The sequence below is a fragment of the Mustela lutreola genome, chromosome X (assembly GCF_030435805.1).
Source record: "Mustela lutreola isolate mMusLut2 chromosome X, mMusLut2.pri, whole genome shotgun sequence".
Classification (NCBI taxonomy): domain Eukaryota; kingdom Metazoa; phylum Chordata; class Mammalia; order Carnivora; family Mustelidae; genus Mustela; species Mustela lutreola.
The window spans coordinates 11,365,769-11,379,527 of record NC_081308.1 but is presented as its reverse complement, the minus strand read 5'-3'; the positions used below and the strand labels follow the sequence as shown (position 1 = coordinate 11,379,527).

General features: G+C 42.9%; 1 protein-coding gene across 1 annotated transcript in view; it reads left to right on the top strand.

Annotated features, from left to right (window-relative positions):
• The window catches only part of VEGFD (vascular endothelial growth factor D), a 39,254-nt gene extending 31,572 nt beyond the window's left edge, over window positions 1-7,682 (top strand). Inside the window, exons 5-7 of the mRNA XM_059157674.1 lie at window positions 368-468; window positions 5,988-6,183; window positions 7,020-7,682. Coding sequence (XP_059013657.1) covers window positions 368-468; window positions 5,988-6,183; window positions 7,020-7,146 — 424 coding nt within the window. The 3' untranslated portion in view covers window positions 7,147-7,682. The remainder of the gene's footprint in view (window positions 1-367; window positions 469-5,987; window positions 6,184-7,019) is intronic.
• The last annotated feature ends 6,077 nt before the right edge of the window (window positions 7,683-13,759 follow it).

Sequence of the window (13,759 nt, the reverse complement as noted above, 5' to 3'; positions counted from 1 at the left end):
ACGACTTGACCCTAAAATCCAGAGTCAGATACCCAAACAACTATGCCACCCAGTTGCCCCTTATCTCCGTCTTAAAGAAGGAAGTGTTTAAGAGCTGTGACAGCTAATTTGCACAGTTTTAACAGCAGCCTTCTTAAAAAGATTATAACTGTCCAAAATTACAGTTTAGTTTCCAAATAGAGTATTTGTGCTTACAGATTTGCTGTCTAATAACAAGCAATTCATAAATATGGATTAAGCTCCTTTAAAACCTTAACTATTCTCCCCCTCAGAAATGTATTCAGTCTTTAAAAAAAAAAAAAAAAGCCACAAAGGTGTGATTACCCTTGAAAGATTTTAAATCTGGTTTATTGTTTTCTTTTCCTAGCTGCTCCCATTCTAAGAAACTCTGTCCTATTGACATGCTGTGGGACAGCGACAAATGCAAATGTGTTTTACAAGAGGAGAATCCACTCGTTGGAATGGAAGGTAATGATGACAGTAAGGAAATAATAACAGTAATAATAAAAATAACAATTGTAACTCACATATACCAAGTGCTTACAATGACCAGGCAATGTTGTAAGCCTTTTCGATGCATTAACTCATTTGATCCTTGCAACAATCCATAATGTACTATTATTTTTTTTAAGATTTTATTTATTTATCTAACAGGCAGAGATCACAAGTAGGCAGAGAAGCAGGCAGAGAGAGAAGGAAGCAGACTCCCTGTTGAGCAGAGAGCCCAATGCAGGGCTCCATTCCAGGACCCTGGGATCACGACCTGAGCTGAAGGCAGAGGCTTAACCTACTGAGCCACCCAGGCGCCCCCATAATGTCCTATTCTTATCCCTTTTTTTTACGGTGACAAAATGGACACACCAAGATGTCTTGTCATTTTCTCCAGATTACACCCCTAAGAGTGACAGAAGCAGTCAGGTCCCAGAGTCCTCTCTGCTCTCATTATACAGATAAGTCTTCCAGTGCAGGACTCTTTCAATCTTAAAGAAAAGCCCAGGGATTAGAGCAACCCCCAACACTGGGTTTGAAAGGCAGTGGCAGCCTTTCATGAAAGCCACTTCCAAACTCAACACTAGTCAACCACATGTTACTAATTTATTTGTTTAAAAGTCTCACAGGAACATAAAGTAATTTTAGACTTGTTGGTTTCTTTCAACAGTGGCATGTGGAAACAGGCCAATTACTTGAGGGAAAAAAATGGGGAGTGGGAGAAAACTTTTTCTGAAATTAGGGCAAAGTAAAAGCAAAACATGGCTAGCTAATGGGCTGAGAGTAGCTGGGTAGCCAATCCCATCACTGCTCAAAGTCGCAGTGCTGTGACGTTTGATGACGACTCTGGCTGAAAATGGATGCATTGTTAAAATTTCTTTCCCAGAGAACGTGACAGAATTCCACTGGGGGAAAAAAAAAATCACAAGGACTCATGCGCTTTGAACCTTGCTTGTTTTAAGCTGATCTACAAGCAAGACTCTGTAAGGACTAAACTACTCTATACAATGCTGTCCTAGAAACTGTAAATAAAATTCCATTTTCTTGACTTCTGTCCCTCTGCTTCCTTCTAAATGTTTTCCTGAAAGCTCATGCCGGTCCTGAATGTGGTCTGCATCCTTCCCACCAAGTGTTGAGATTGTCCTCCACTAGAGTATACCTCAGTCCTGGGGAAGCCTGCCACCCGCCGAGGCAGCCCAGTTACCCTGGGCTCACCTTTGTTGGTTACTAAACCGTATTGAACCTCCGTCTGTCTTTCCACAACAGGACTGTTCAATGGAATGACAGTGAGAGTCACAGATGTGACTCACATTTTGTAGTACTCACATTAAGAAGGTCAAAAGGAACAAGTCCGTTTAATATTTATATCTTTTTATTTAATCTAACATATCAAAATAGAATCATTTCAGCATGGTCTCTGTATGCAGTTCCTCAGTGAGCTGTCCTGGGGGGAGACTCAGCAGGCGCTTGAGTGTGCCTAGGGCGGGAAGAGTGGGGGGCAGGGAAGGAGAGAAGTGCTCTGACCAGGGCCAACACGAGTGCTCGGGACAGGAAGTGAGCGAAGGTAGCAGGTCAGCATGCTAAAAACAGTTCAGCCTGGTGGGAACATAATGGGAGGGGGCTGGGTATATGTGAGAGAGGAAGCTGGAGAGGTTCACAGGGAACGTTGGGCATCTTGTCCCAGACACTGGATGTGATGCTAAGGCAAAGGGAACCCCTCATCTCGTTCAAGCATGAGAGCAAGAGCACCAATTAGAAATTTTTTAAAGATTCGTTTATTTATTTTAGAGAGAGAGAAAGAGCACGCGTGCGTGCACATAAGCCCACAAGTTGGGGGAGGGGCGGGGGTGGGGGAGAATCTTCAAGCAGACTTCCCGCCGAGCACGGAGCACACCAGGGACTCTTGCTCATGAGCCATGAGATCATGAACCATGAGCTGAAACCAAGAGTCAGACACTTAATGGACGGAGCCACCCAGGAGCCCCAAGGAAGCACCAGCTTGAATTTTAACACAATCAGCCAGTGACAGGATAGAAGAGGATGTGTTGGCCCAGGGTAGGAAAGGAGGCAAGGGCCTTTGGGGACGTGGTGGCCGGGATAGAAGCAAGAGACATGGGGTAGCTAGTTCACGGTCACTCCTCCAGTAAGCTCATCAAACTGATGACATACACTGAATTTACTGTTCACTAAACACCCTTTGCACACACGTGACTGTTAAGCCAACTGCCTTTTCTACATCTACAATGACTTCTCTTCTTGAATGAGTGCATGTGGCTTAGGGAATCCAAGACCAGTTTAATTTCATCTCATTGGATTCAGATGATAGCTTTAAAGTGTTACAACAAACAATAGCAGAAAAGGAAAACTGGGAAGTCCTTATGTTATATTTTAAATTCTTCAAGGTAGCCACAACTTTAAGAATTGATTTGGAAAAAAAATCCACGAGCTTATTGATAAAAATGATGAATGAAACAAGACTGGGAACAGAACTCATGGCATTCCATCATCAACCTCCCTAGGCTTGAAATCAGTATATAATAGTTTCAGGTATCACCCTTGGCTAGTTGCTGCTTCACACAGTTTTCCCACACCCAATCTCTGTTACTTTTTTTTTTTTTTTTTAAGTAATCACTACACCGAAGTGGGGCTCGAACTCATGACCCTGAGATCAAGAGTCACATGCTCTATAGCCTGAGCTAGCCAAGTCCCCCAGTCTCTGTTGCCTTTAACTAATGTCTGTAGGGATTGAAGCCAGCCTCTGCCAACTACCTCAGCAACCGCCTAGTGGACTGTTTCCCTAAACCACTCAAGGGCGTTGGTGCTACTCGAAGGGGTCTAAATGAATCTCTACCGCCACCTAGTGATTCGTGTGGGTCTTTTAAGAACTACTTAACTATCCTTTAATAATCAGTTTGTTTTGTTTTTACTTTTTATTTTAATTCCAATATAGTTAATATACACTGTTATAATAGTTTTGGGTGTGCAATATAGTGATTCAGCAATTCTTTTGAATTTCACGTCACCTGGTGCTCATCACATTAAGTGCTCTCCTTAATACCCATCCCCTGTCCCCACCCCCGCCCCCGCAGCCCCCTACCCACCTCCCCTCTGGTAACCATTAGTCTGTTCTCTAGAGTTAAGAGTCTGTTTCTTGGTTTGTCTCTCTCCCTCTCTTCTTCCCCTTTGCTTGTTTTGTTTCTTACTTTCCATATGTGAGTGAAATCACAGGGTAATTGTCTTTCTCTGCCTGACTTATTTCATGTAACATTATACTCTCTAGCTCTATCCACGTCTTGCATGTGGAAAGGCTTCATTCTTTTTATGACCAAATAATATTCCACGGTATTCGTATATACCACTTCTTTATCCATTTATCAATCAATAGACAATTCCAGACTTAAAGTTATATTATAAAGCTGTAGTCACCAATATAGTATGGTACTGACACAGAAATGGACACATAGATGAACGGAACAGAATAGAAAACCCAGAAATGAGCCCACAATTATACAGTCAATTAATCTTTGACAAAGCAGGAAAAACTATCCAATGGGAACAATGTATTCTCATCTTGCCCCAAAGTGACATATGCCTCATTGGCATATGGCTTATAAAGATTACCTTTTTCCTCTTCACACACCTCCAAGAATCTCCCTAGATCTGGCCTTCCAACATGCTTTCCACATGGTTCCTTGAATATCATCAACCAAAGAGAAATTAAAACTATGAGATTAGACAACCTGAGATTGCCATTTTGATATACTATCAGTAGTCAGATACTGACAAGAACATATGGTTTAACCCAATGTCTTGGAACGATGGAATTCATTCAATTCTGATCATCAATTCGAATTCTTCAGAGTCTTCATATATCTGCCTGTTTTAGGACCCTTTTATTAGGGCAGATGAACTCAACATTTATCATGTGCCTATTTTGTCAGAATGATGAGCTCCGATTCCTATAACCTTCAGCATCTTTTAATGGACAAATGTAAGCAGCGTAAGGACAGGATGGAAATATGCAGAGGACAAGGGTGCTTAGCTGAACTTATAGAAGTTGGGAAAGATACTGGGGAGAAAGGTGATGGGCAGGGAGAAAGGCAAGGCCAAAAGCACGGAGCTGAGAGATCCTGGCATATCAGGGGAACAAAAAGTAGAATAATTTGGTACGGAGGGAACACAGGATATATATGGAAGGGGAAGGTGAGAGGGAGAGACATCAGTCTGGGAGGTTAGTAAGATCTGGGGTCTCATATGTCCTGGTGGGTAAACCATTTCTTTAAATTGGGAACCTTTTAAGGAACTTAAAGCAGTAGAACGATGTGAGTAGATTTACATTTGATAATAGTGTGGAAAATAGATAGAAGGGATAAAACTTGTGATAGCAAGATCTGTGACAGTGTTGATGGAAATGATAGAACAAATTCAGGATGGCAGAACCGGGTGGACAAAGCGATGAGACCCAATATGCCAGGAGAGTGTGGAGTGATGGCATCATTCCCTAAATGAGGTAGGTTTGGAAAGAAGTGGGTTTGGGGAAGAAATTAACCACATACTTGCCTCCAGAACCTTTAAGAAAGATGTCACAGTCAAGTTCTTCCCGAGTTTCTATCTCTTCCATTTCCTTTCAGGTTGACTGGATCTCAACTTGATGATCAGAATTGAACATGGACTAATAGTTACCCAATTGTGTGTACTCTTTAGAAGAAATCGTTGTCAACCAGGGGTGTTAAAAATCTCTCAGACCCAGGGTGCCTGGGTGGCTCAGTGGGTTAAGGCTTCTGCCTTTGGCTCAGATCATGATCCCAGGATCCATCGGGCTCTCTGCTCAGCAGGGAGTCTGCTTCCTCTGCTCTCTCTGCCTGCCTCTCTGCCTACTTGTGATCTCTGTCTGTCAAGTAAATAAAATCTTTAAAAAAAATCTCTCAGACCCTCCTCTCAGCTGAACATATTCTTCCAACAGATGTCTGTGGAATCAAAGTTTATCATCACTGGTGTATCTTTATAACAGCACTGTGATCTGTGGTGAGGAAATACATCACTCTTTCTATCCACAGCTTGGAAGGTCTAAGGTGTATTTCTATCATGCCGATACCTCTGTTCCTCCCTCCTTTTAGTCTTTGCTTCAAAATTAGGAAGGATCAGCCTCATAATTCTTAGCTATCCTATGTTTTATTCCTAATACTTGGTTGTGAAAGATTGCATTGTGTAACAAGTCACCCACCAACCAAAAAATCTCTTTAAAAATCCGATCGAAAATATTCAGCTCAAAACCTCTTTTTCACAAACGTAAGAGAACACATGCATTCGGTGTTTGTATGATGAAATCAGAGGTAAACCTCCTTCACTGCGTGGAAAGAGGAGAAGCAAAAATCGATAGGAAAGGAGATGAGGGGAATCCAAGTTATTTTCCCATGAATGGAGCGTATACAGCCAACTCCAGTACCATATGATCCGTGCTGCAGCCACTCAAGCAACCCTTTTCTCTTTCCGTCTAGACCACTCTCATCTCCAGGAACTGGCTCTCTGTGGGCCACACATGAAGTTTGACGAAGACCGGTGTGAGTGTGTCTGTAAGACCCCATGTCCCAGAGATCTCATCCAGCACCCAGAAAACTGCAGCTGCCTGGAGTGCAGAGAGAGCCTGGAGAGCTGCTGCCAGAAGCACAAGATATTTCACGCAGACACCTGCAGGTCAAGTGCATTTTCACTTTCACCTTCATTTGACCCATTGACATTGAATGTGAATGCCCTTTCTTTTGACGTGGTGACATTTCTTGTTGAGGCATTGTTTGAAGTGCCCAAGCCCCTTTTTTAGATAGTAAAACAGAGGTTTGGCAACTAAGAACAAAGTGAGAGTATATAGAGTGATGATGAATTGTGAAAGCAAGACGGTCATGGGGCACCTGGGTGGCTTAGTTGGTTAACCAGCTGACTCTTTCTTGGTTTCTGTTCAGGTCCAGATCACAGGGTCCTGGGATCGAGCCCCGTGTCAGGCTCTGTACTTAGCGGGGAGCCTGCTTGAGACTCTCTCTCTCTCGCTCTCCCTCTGCCCCTCCACTCCCTCTCTCAAATACATAAATAAATCTTAAAAAAAAAAAAAAGAAAAAAAGAAAGAAAGAAAATCCTGCCTGCTATTGTTGGGTATAGATCTTCAGCAAAAACTTTAATTGATGAGATTTAAACAATTATTTTGGGGGCTGAGTTTCAAATCAGCAGACTCTTTGGTTCCATCTCTCTCAATATACATCCACCTCTGTTTTTTTTTTTTTCTTTTTTCTTTGAAGACGGACATGGCACTGGATTTATATCACAAGAAATTTGTTGATAAATAGAACCTTTATGGGTTACTGTTTGGCCTTTCATAGATTTTTGCATCCATGTGGAATAACCACTCAGGATTTTATGTTGACATTTTAAATACATATCTGGAAAATTCACTTGGAAAACATAATCAAATCAGAACAGAGTTATTCCTTTGAATGTAGTCCTTGACTCGGAACTTTCGTGTTTATTTTCTTTTGCAACAGCTGTGAGGACAGATGTCCCTTTCACACCAGAACATGTGCAAATGGAAAACCAGCATGTGCGAAGCATTGCCGCTTTCCAAAGGAGAAGAAAGCTGCCTATGGGCTCCACGGTCAAGAAAATCCTTGACTCAACTTTGTTCTGAAGTTCCCCAGCCCTGACATTTTAAATAGTGTGCTGCTTTGCCAAGTTGCTGTCACTCCTCCCCTCCCCAGGTACTAGAAAAAGGTCCATTTTACCCAGTCCCACAGTTAATCCAGACCACTCTTCCATTACACACCAGCTGAGGATTCCCTGCCCTGCTCACTGACGGATGTCTTGCAACTGAAGATGCCCCCGAACAAGGAGAATGGAGAAGAGGGAACCTGTGTGAACCTTTTTTTTTTCTCCTAATGAATGAAAAAGGTCTGATCATCCTAGAATCAGCGGGGGCCATGTGATTGACTGCTCAAAGCCGATGAGATGATTTTATAGTCTCCAAATCCTTTGCTAATGCAACTCTCTTGTGAATTATTCTGACTCTATATTATGCAGATTTTGATTTTGTAGGATCAGCACTGATTTTCTGATGGTTGTCCAGCTTGTAGTTTGAGTTTACTGAATTACTGTTCTGTTGTTTCATATTTAAGTGTATTTAAAGAAAATAAACACCATTATTCAAGCCATGGGATTTTGTGTTATTTAATATCGTATCACTCTACATTTTATGCCAAAGGCAATAGCATGTTTTAAAGAGAGAAAGGAATTGAGAAGGGGGAGGGATGGGGAGAGACATGGGCACAAAAAAAACTTGATGTCAGTTTGGGGAAGCCCAGGGAGCAGCTCTCAGAATGTTTAAGATTCTCAGTGAAGTTAAGTGTCTGCCTTGGGCTCAGGTCATAATCCTGGGGTCCTGGGATCAAGCCCCAGTCGGAGCCCCACTTCCGTCCATCTGGCCCCCTGCTCAGTAGGGAAGTCTGCTTCTCCCTCTGCCCCACTCCTCACTCGTGCTCACATTCTCTCTCTCACAGGTAACTAACATCTGAATGAATGAATGAATGAATGAATGAGATGAAGCAAATGTGACGCAAGAATTCGTTTGAAATCGGTCTTTCCTTTGAGATTCAATTTGATTTCACTTGACCAGTGTCTCGTGATGAAGGAGAGTCCAGTGATGACCCCTGATGTCTTTGAAAGCTTGCATCTTCCAGCCGCTTCCAGCTCTAACTCTGTGTCCTCATGCTTTGGTTGTTCACATCTCCCCTCTCGTGGCTAAGGGATTCTTCTATCTTTACTGCACGTTTCTGACTTTACTGCACGTTTGGCAAACCAAAATGAAGGCAGCTTTATGGGTATTAAGGCTTTTGACAAATTAAAATGTTAATGCACAGAATTAAGTTATTTAGCAAATAACTCCCTCCCTAGCATCTCGCAGAAATAGAAAGATAGACAGATCCACAATCTATTGCAACACATCATCGCAGACTTTTGTAAAGGGCTGTGTTCACGCTTCTCTCTCCATACACTGTGACGTCCTTACAATTGGAAATGCTCCTGATCAAATTTTTGTGTGACCCAAGCTGGACAATAACAAGGGGGAAGATGGTGATCAACAAACACAGCAAAGTAGTTTTGTTTCTGATGCCCACAGTAGAATTGTTGGACCCTGGCCCAAATCCCTGCCCTTCCTCTCTTGGTCCCTAAGCAGTTCCTGAATTCTCCTCCCCTTCACGCAAGTCCTCTGTGGCCTGTGGCTCTGGACCCCTGCTCCTTTCCTGGCTTTAGTTCTCAGTCCCTGCCCTGGGGACACAACTGATCTGGAGCTGGCTTGGGACCAGTCCCCAGCGTGCTGCCATTATCATGGCTGTCATTTGCTGGTGTTGGCCCAGTTATTCCTCTCCTGTCACTGTTCCTCTTGTCCCTGCCTTATGACCTTCAACCCAAAGTGCCTTCTTCCTTCTAGTTTCACTGTTTGATTCCTAGCCTTCTGAAAGGGCTCGTACATAACGCATCAGCTTTCAACTCCTAGCTGCATTCCTTCATTTGATTCCTCCTCTGCAGCAGTTGGTCAAATTCCATTGAGAGCTAGGGCAGCAGACAGCAGGCACTGCACGAAAGAGTCACTTTGCTCATCTTTGGTATAAAGAGAGTTTTTTTTTTTTTTTTTTTTTTTTTTTTTTTTTTTTTTTTTTAAGATTTTTATTTATTTATTTGACAGAGAGAAATCACAAGTAGATGGAGAGGCAGGCAGAGAGAGAGAGAGGGAAACAGGCTCCCTGCTGAGCAGAGGGCCCCGATGTGGGACTCGATCCCAGGACCCTGAGATCATGACCTGAGCCGAAGGCAGCGGCTTAACCCACTGAGCCACCCAGGCGCCCTGGTATAAAGAGAGTTTAAATCCAAGCACGGGCTCTGTCACCTCATCTCATTAAGAGACTGAGAAACCCTATGGGCCCTCAGTTTCCACACCTGTCAAATGTGGGGGATAATCCCATCTCCCTGCTCTCAGAGTTGCTAACTTCACCTGAGTTACCATACGTGAAAACAATTTGAAAAATACAATGTAATTTATAAATTAAAGGGATCATCCTGAAAGAGAGAGGCATGACTGTGAGCAAAGTTCTTGGCTTATGCTGGATTCCTGGATCCCCCCCCTAAAACCACCTAAAAACTGTGTTTTGGTTAGTGGCTCTGGCTTCCTAACTGCCATTTAGATGGGGGATATAATAGAGAATTCTGGGCTGGGACAAAACTATTTGCTGTCTGACTTTGCGCCCCGAGCCCTCCGTAACTGCCAAGAGATTTGCACTTGGATCCCCGAGGGCTGTAGGCTGTGTCTGAGCTGGGATGGGGCTGGTCCTCAGGGTAGAGGTGGGTAACTGGCCTACTGACACCCATGTCTTTTTCATACTAACAGCTTTGGAATGTGGACTGAAAATTCTCAACTTGTTGCAAAATAAAAAAATATGTGGGAAGCCTCAAGAGCTTAAAGCAAACACAGTAAACTCAAGTGCTTCATGATGTCCCTGATTATTTAAGACACAAGGCTGGAGAATGTATTTTAAGTAAATTCTATCCCCCATGTGGGGCTTGAACTCAAGACTCAGATATTAAGAGCCACATGCGCTACTGACCGAGCCAGCCAGGAGGCCCCCATTTTAAGGCTTTCAAGGAAAGTAGTAGTTTGGTGAAAATTGTGACCTTAATGGATTTGGTCATTTGGTCATCAAGAGCTGGATTTTGTCTAATTTACCCATAATCCATAGTGTGAAAACAATGTCTTACATTCATTAGGGACCGAATAAATAAGAAAGAAGTATCGCATTAATTTTGTGGAAGCCCAAGCTCTCATTCTCCAGGTGGCTTTTCATCATTCAGCATCTTGCCTGAGTTTCTTTGCTGCATAGCCTTTGGTGATCACGAAGAGAGTATCCTTAGGACATCCGTCCATGCAAAAGCACTTACTAATTAAGCTTCTGCTGCCTCCCCTTTACTGATGACCTGCTGGACAACCAAGTCACGTGGCCCAGCCTGCTGCCAGTGTGGGAGGGAATAAGAGTGTGACCCTTGGAAGGTGGTTCATTGAAAGCCAGCAATGTAAACGCCTCCTACAAGCCTGGTTCCTGTCTCTGGCCACAGGCAGAGCCCTTAGTCTTTGTCATTCTTCAAGAGCCGAACCCAGTTCATGTCTTCCTGCTTCCACATACAGAGTCGGGGACCTATGGTGGCTTTGATCTGATTACCATTTTGCATTTTGGTTCTCTTTCTGGCACCCAGAAATGTTTGTTCTTTTTGAACTCCCAGCTATAACATTTTGATTTTCTTGTATCTCCTTTTCTTTTTGAAGCAGAATGAGGAGGAGTGAATCGTCTCAAGATGGTAATTGAAAATATTATTTTGGCTGCAAGTCTGGCTCAAGATCAAGTCCATTTCGCTCAGTAAGATCCTCCACCAGTTTGCTTCAACCTTTGCTGGAAGTGCCACACTTGTCCTGCCTGAACCCTTCCCCTCCTCATCCCCTGCATGACTGCACAGCAGTATACACTGGACAGTCAGCACCTGTCTCTCTATCTTGTTCCTGTTGTTCTTGGAATGATCTTGTGCCCAACAATTGCATGAGCCACCTTTTACTTCTATGCTAAAGGCTGCCAGCTAGAAATACTCTTTCCCTCTGAACTCCCAATGTTTCTCTTGTATTTCTCTTGCAGTGCTTACCACTTCCTACCTTTTCTCACAGGTATTTACATATGCCTTACTGCCATCTTGGTTCCTTGGAAAGTCATGCCTGAATTTCCCTGCCTCGTGTCTTATATGTAGATAGCAAGCTCTTGATACAAATGTGTGGCCTTCCCACTCCAAAATTACCCAGGGGAACTTGGAGCCAAATTTACAATGAGCTGGATTTCAAGGGAAGGTGATATCGACCTTTATTTTATACCTTCTCCATGTATAGGTTATTTTATATCCCAACTGGTCCTGACTGCCCTCATATTTCACTCAGTGTCTTCAGAATACACCGCAGGTAAGTATTTCACTTTCATTTTAGTAGTTTCTAAGAAAATTCTCTGAAAGCATACCTTGATTCCACATGTTAGGCAGCACACGATAATTAGAATGATCCCTTGTTTTATAGCTGAATCCTGATGCTACAACTTTGCTCTGACTTTCAGAAAGCAGCTTTACATTTTAACGGACTAGAAATGGAGTCTCATACCCACCTGAGATTGTGAGCCACGTGCAGAATTACGATTTGTTTGTCTTTAATGCTCAGTGCCTAGGTCAGAGACTGGAGCATGATGAATGAATTTCAATGTTTTCAGACTGCTAGAACCTACACACTTCATTGGAACAGCCTGCAGTCTTCTCAGCCCTCTCCCCTGCCACAGAGACTCAGCAACCGTGTGCCTTTATTAATTATTTATAAAGGTCAGCCTATTCCACAGTATTTAAAACACAAAGAACCTTTCAAGGAAAGTGGATTGCTTTTTACCATCGGCAAAAGGTATATAAAAGCACAGAAGGAATCAAAAAACGTTTAAAACATAGGGACTATGTTTAATATTTCTGGTATTCCCCACTAAGCCTTCTACAGAGTCGGCACTCAGTAAATGTTTGATGATAAAGGTAGAAAATATGCTGTTTTGAAAAAAGATCACAACGCTTTTGAAGGAGTATTGGCACCAGGATCTTAGAATTTCAAATGTGTATTGTGATTAGAACTATGGCACTGGCAAGCCAGGGGATCAATGAATGGGCTTATTATACTTTCTGGGGTCTCTGCCCACGCCCTGTGTCTTAAAACCTATTGTAAAAATGAAAAGGAGACCAAAGCAATGCTGTAGTTTGGTGCGGTCTGTGCAACTAACTGCACTTTATTAAGCTTTTAAGTATCCTTGAGTCTTCATTATCTTTATTTCTTATGCTTCAATATTAAACCAGTGCAGTGTATCTATTCCTACTTGACTTAAATAAATTTAACTCATGAAAGTTAGCTCACTGATGCACTTCAAATCCTACAACCATAATGTTCTTTGAATTCTATTCACTGAACTGTAATTTTTTTTAAAAAGATTTATTTAGTTTTAGAGGGAGGGAGGAAGAGCAGGGGGAGAGAATCTTCAAGCAGACTCCCCACTGAGTGCTGAGCCATACACTGGGCTCCATCCCATGACCCATGAGATCAAGACCAGAGCTGAAACCAAGAGTCAGATGCTTAACCGACTGAGCCACCCAGGCACCCCTGACCTGTAATGTTTCTATGGTACACACCATAAAATATTTTCAATACATTTTATTGGGTATATGTATTTGTACTGGTATTGGATTTAAAAGTCCATTAATATAACTAAAACTTACTCAATGTCTATTACCAGGAACAAATCCTGACTCAGCTTACTATCTGGCCAGGAGGGCAGACATTCAACAAGCAAATTCAACTGCCAGTTTTCAGAAAGATGTCCGTGTGAGAGCCCAAGAAGACAGGTCTTCCACGATCAGGTCGAGGGGGACAGGGCCTGGCAGCCAGGCAAACAACTTGAATATCACCTGATAACTGCTATACCAGCATATGGCCAAAGTATTATCAAAATACAAAAGAGAGAGGATCTGATTCCCTCAGGAGGCTTGAGGAGGGCATCAGAAAGGAGCTGAAATTTTCAGGGGATGAATAGGACTTCTACAGGCTTAAAAGGGATGACAGTGATAGTGCTCAGGAAGGCATCTCTTCCCAAAATTGTACACATGGCAGAGCTGGAGGAACTCCAAGCACCAAATAGAAGCGGTGGGTGGCCATCAGGCCACTTCCACGGATTCATTAGCTTTCTGGCCAAGCATCACCACAGCCAGTTGAACCAGTTTGAGTGGGACTTGCTATTTCGGGTCAGACCTAAGAGTTTTTTCTTCAGAGTGTAGGGTTGCCTCATAAAACACAAGATACCCAGTTAAGTTTGAATTTCAGATCAACAACAAGTACTTTTTTAGTAAAAAGTCCCCAGTGTTTGGGACATACCTGTATAACCTGTATTCACCTGAAATTCAAATTTTTATAAAACTTGATTTTATTTTACTCTTTAGCTGTGTGTTTTCATTTGCTACATCAGGCAACCCTAGCAGGGGGCTCAAGAACAAGCTCGGTTCTGCTGCTGGCACAGATAACCACAAACACAACGCCGCCACGACCCCGGTAGCCTTCCGCCCCAAAAGTCTCTCCAGTCCCAAGCCAGAGAGAACGGGATTCCAGAGAAGAGACGCTGTAACTAGGTAA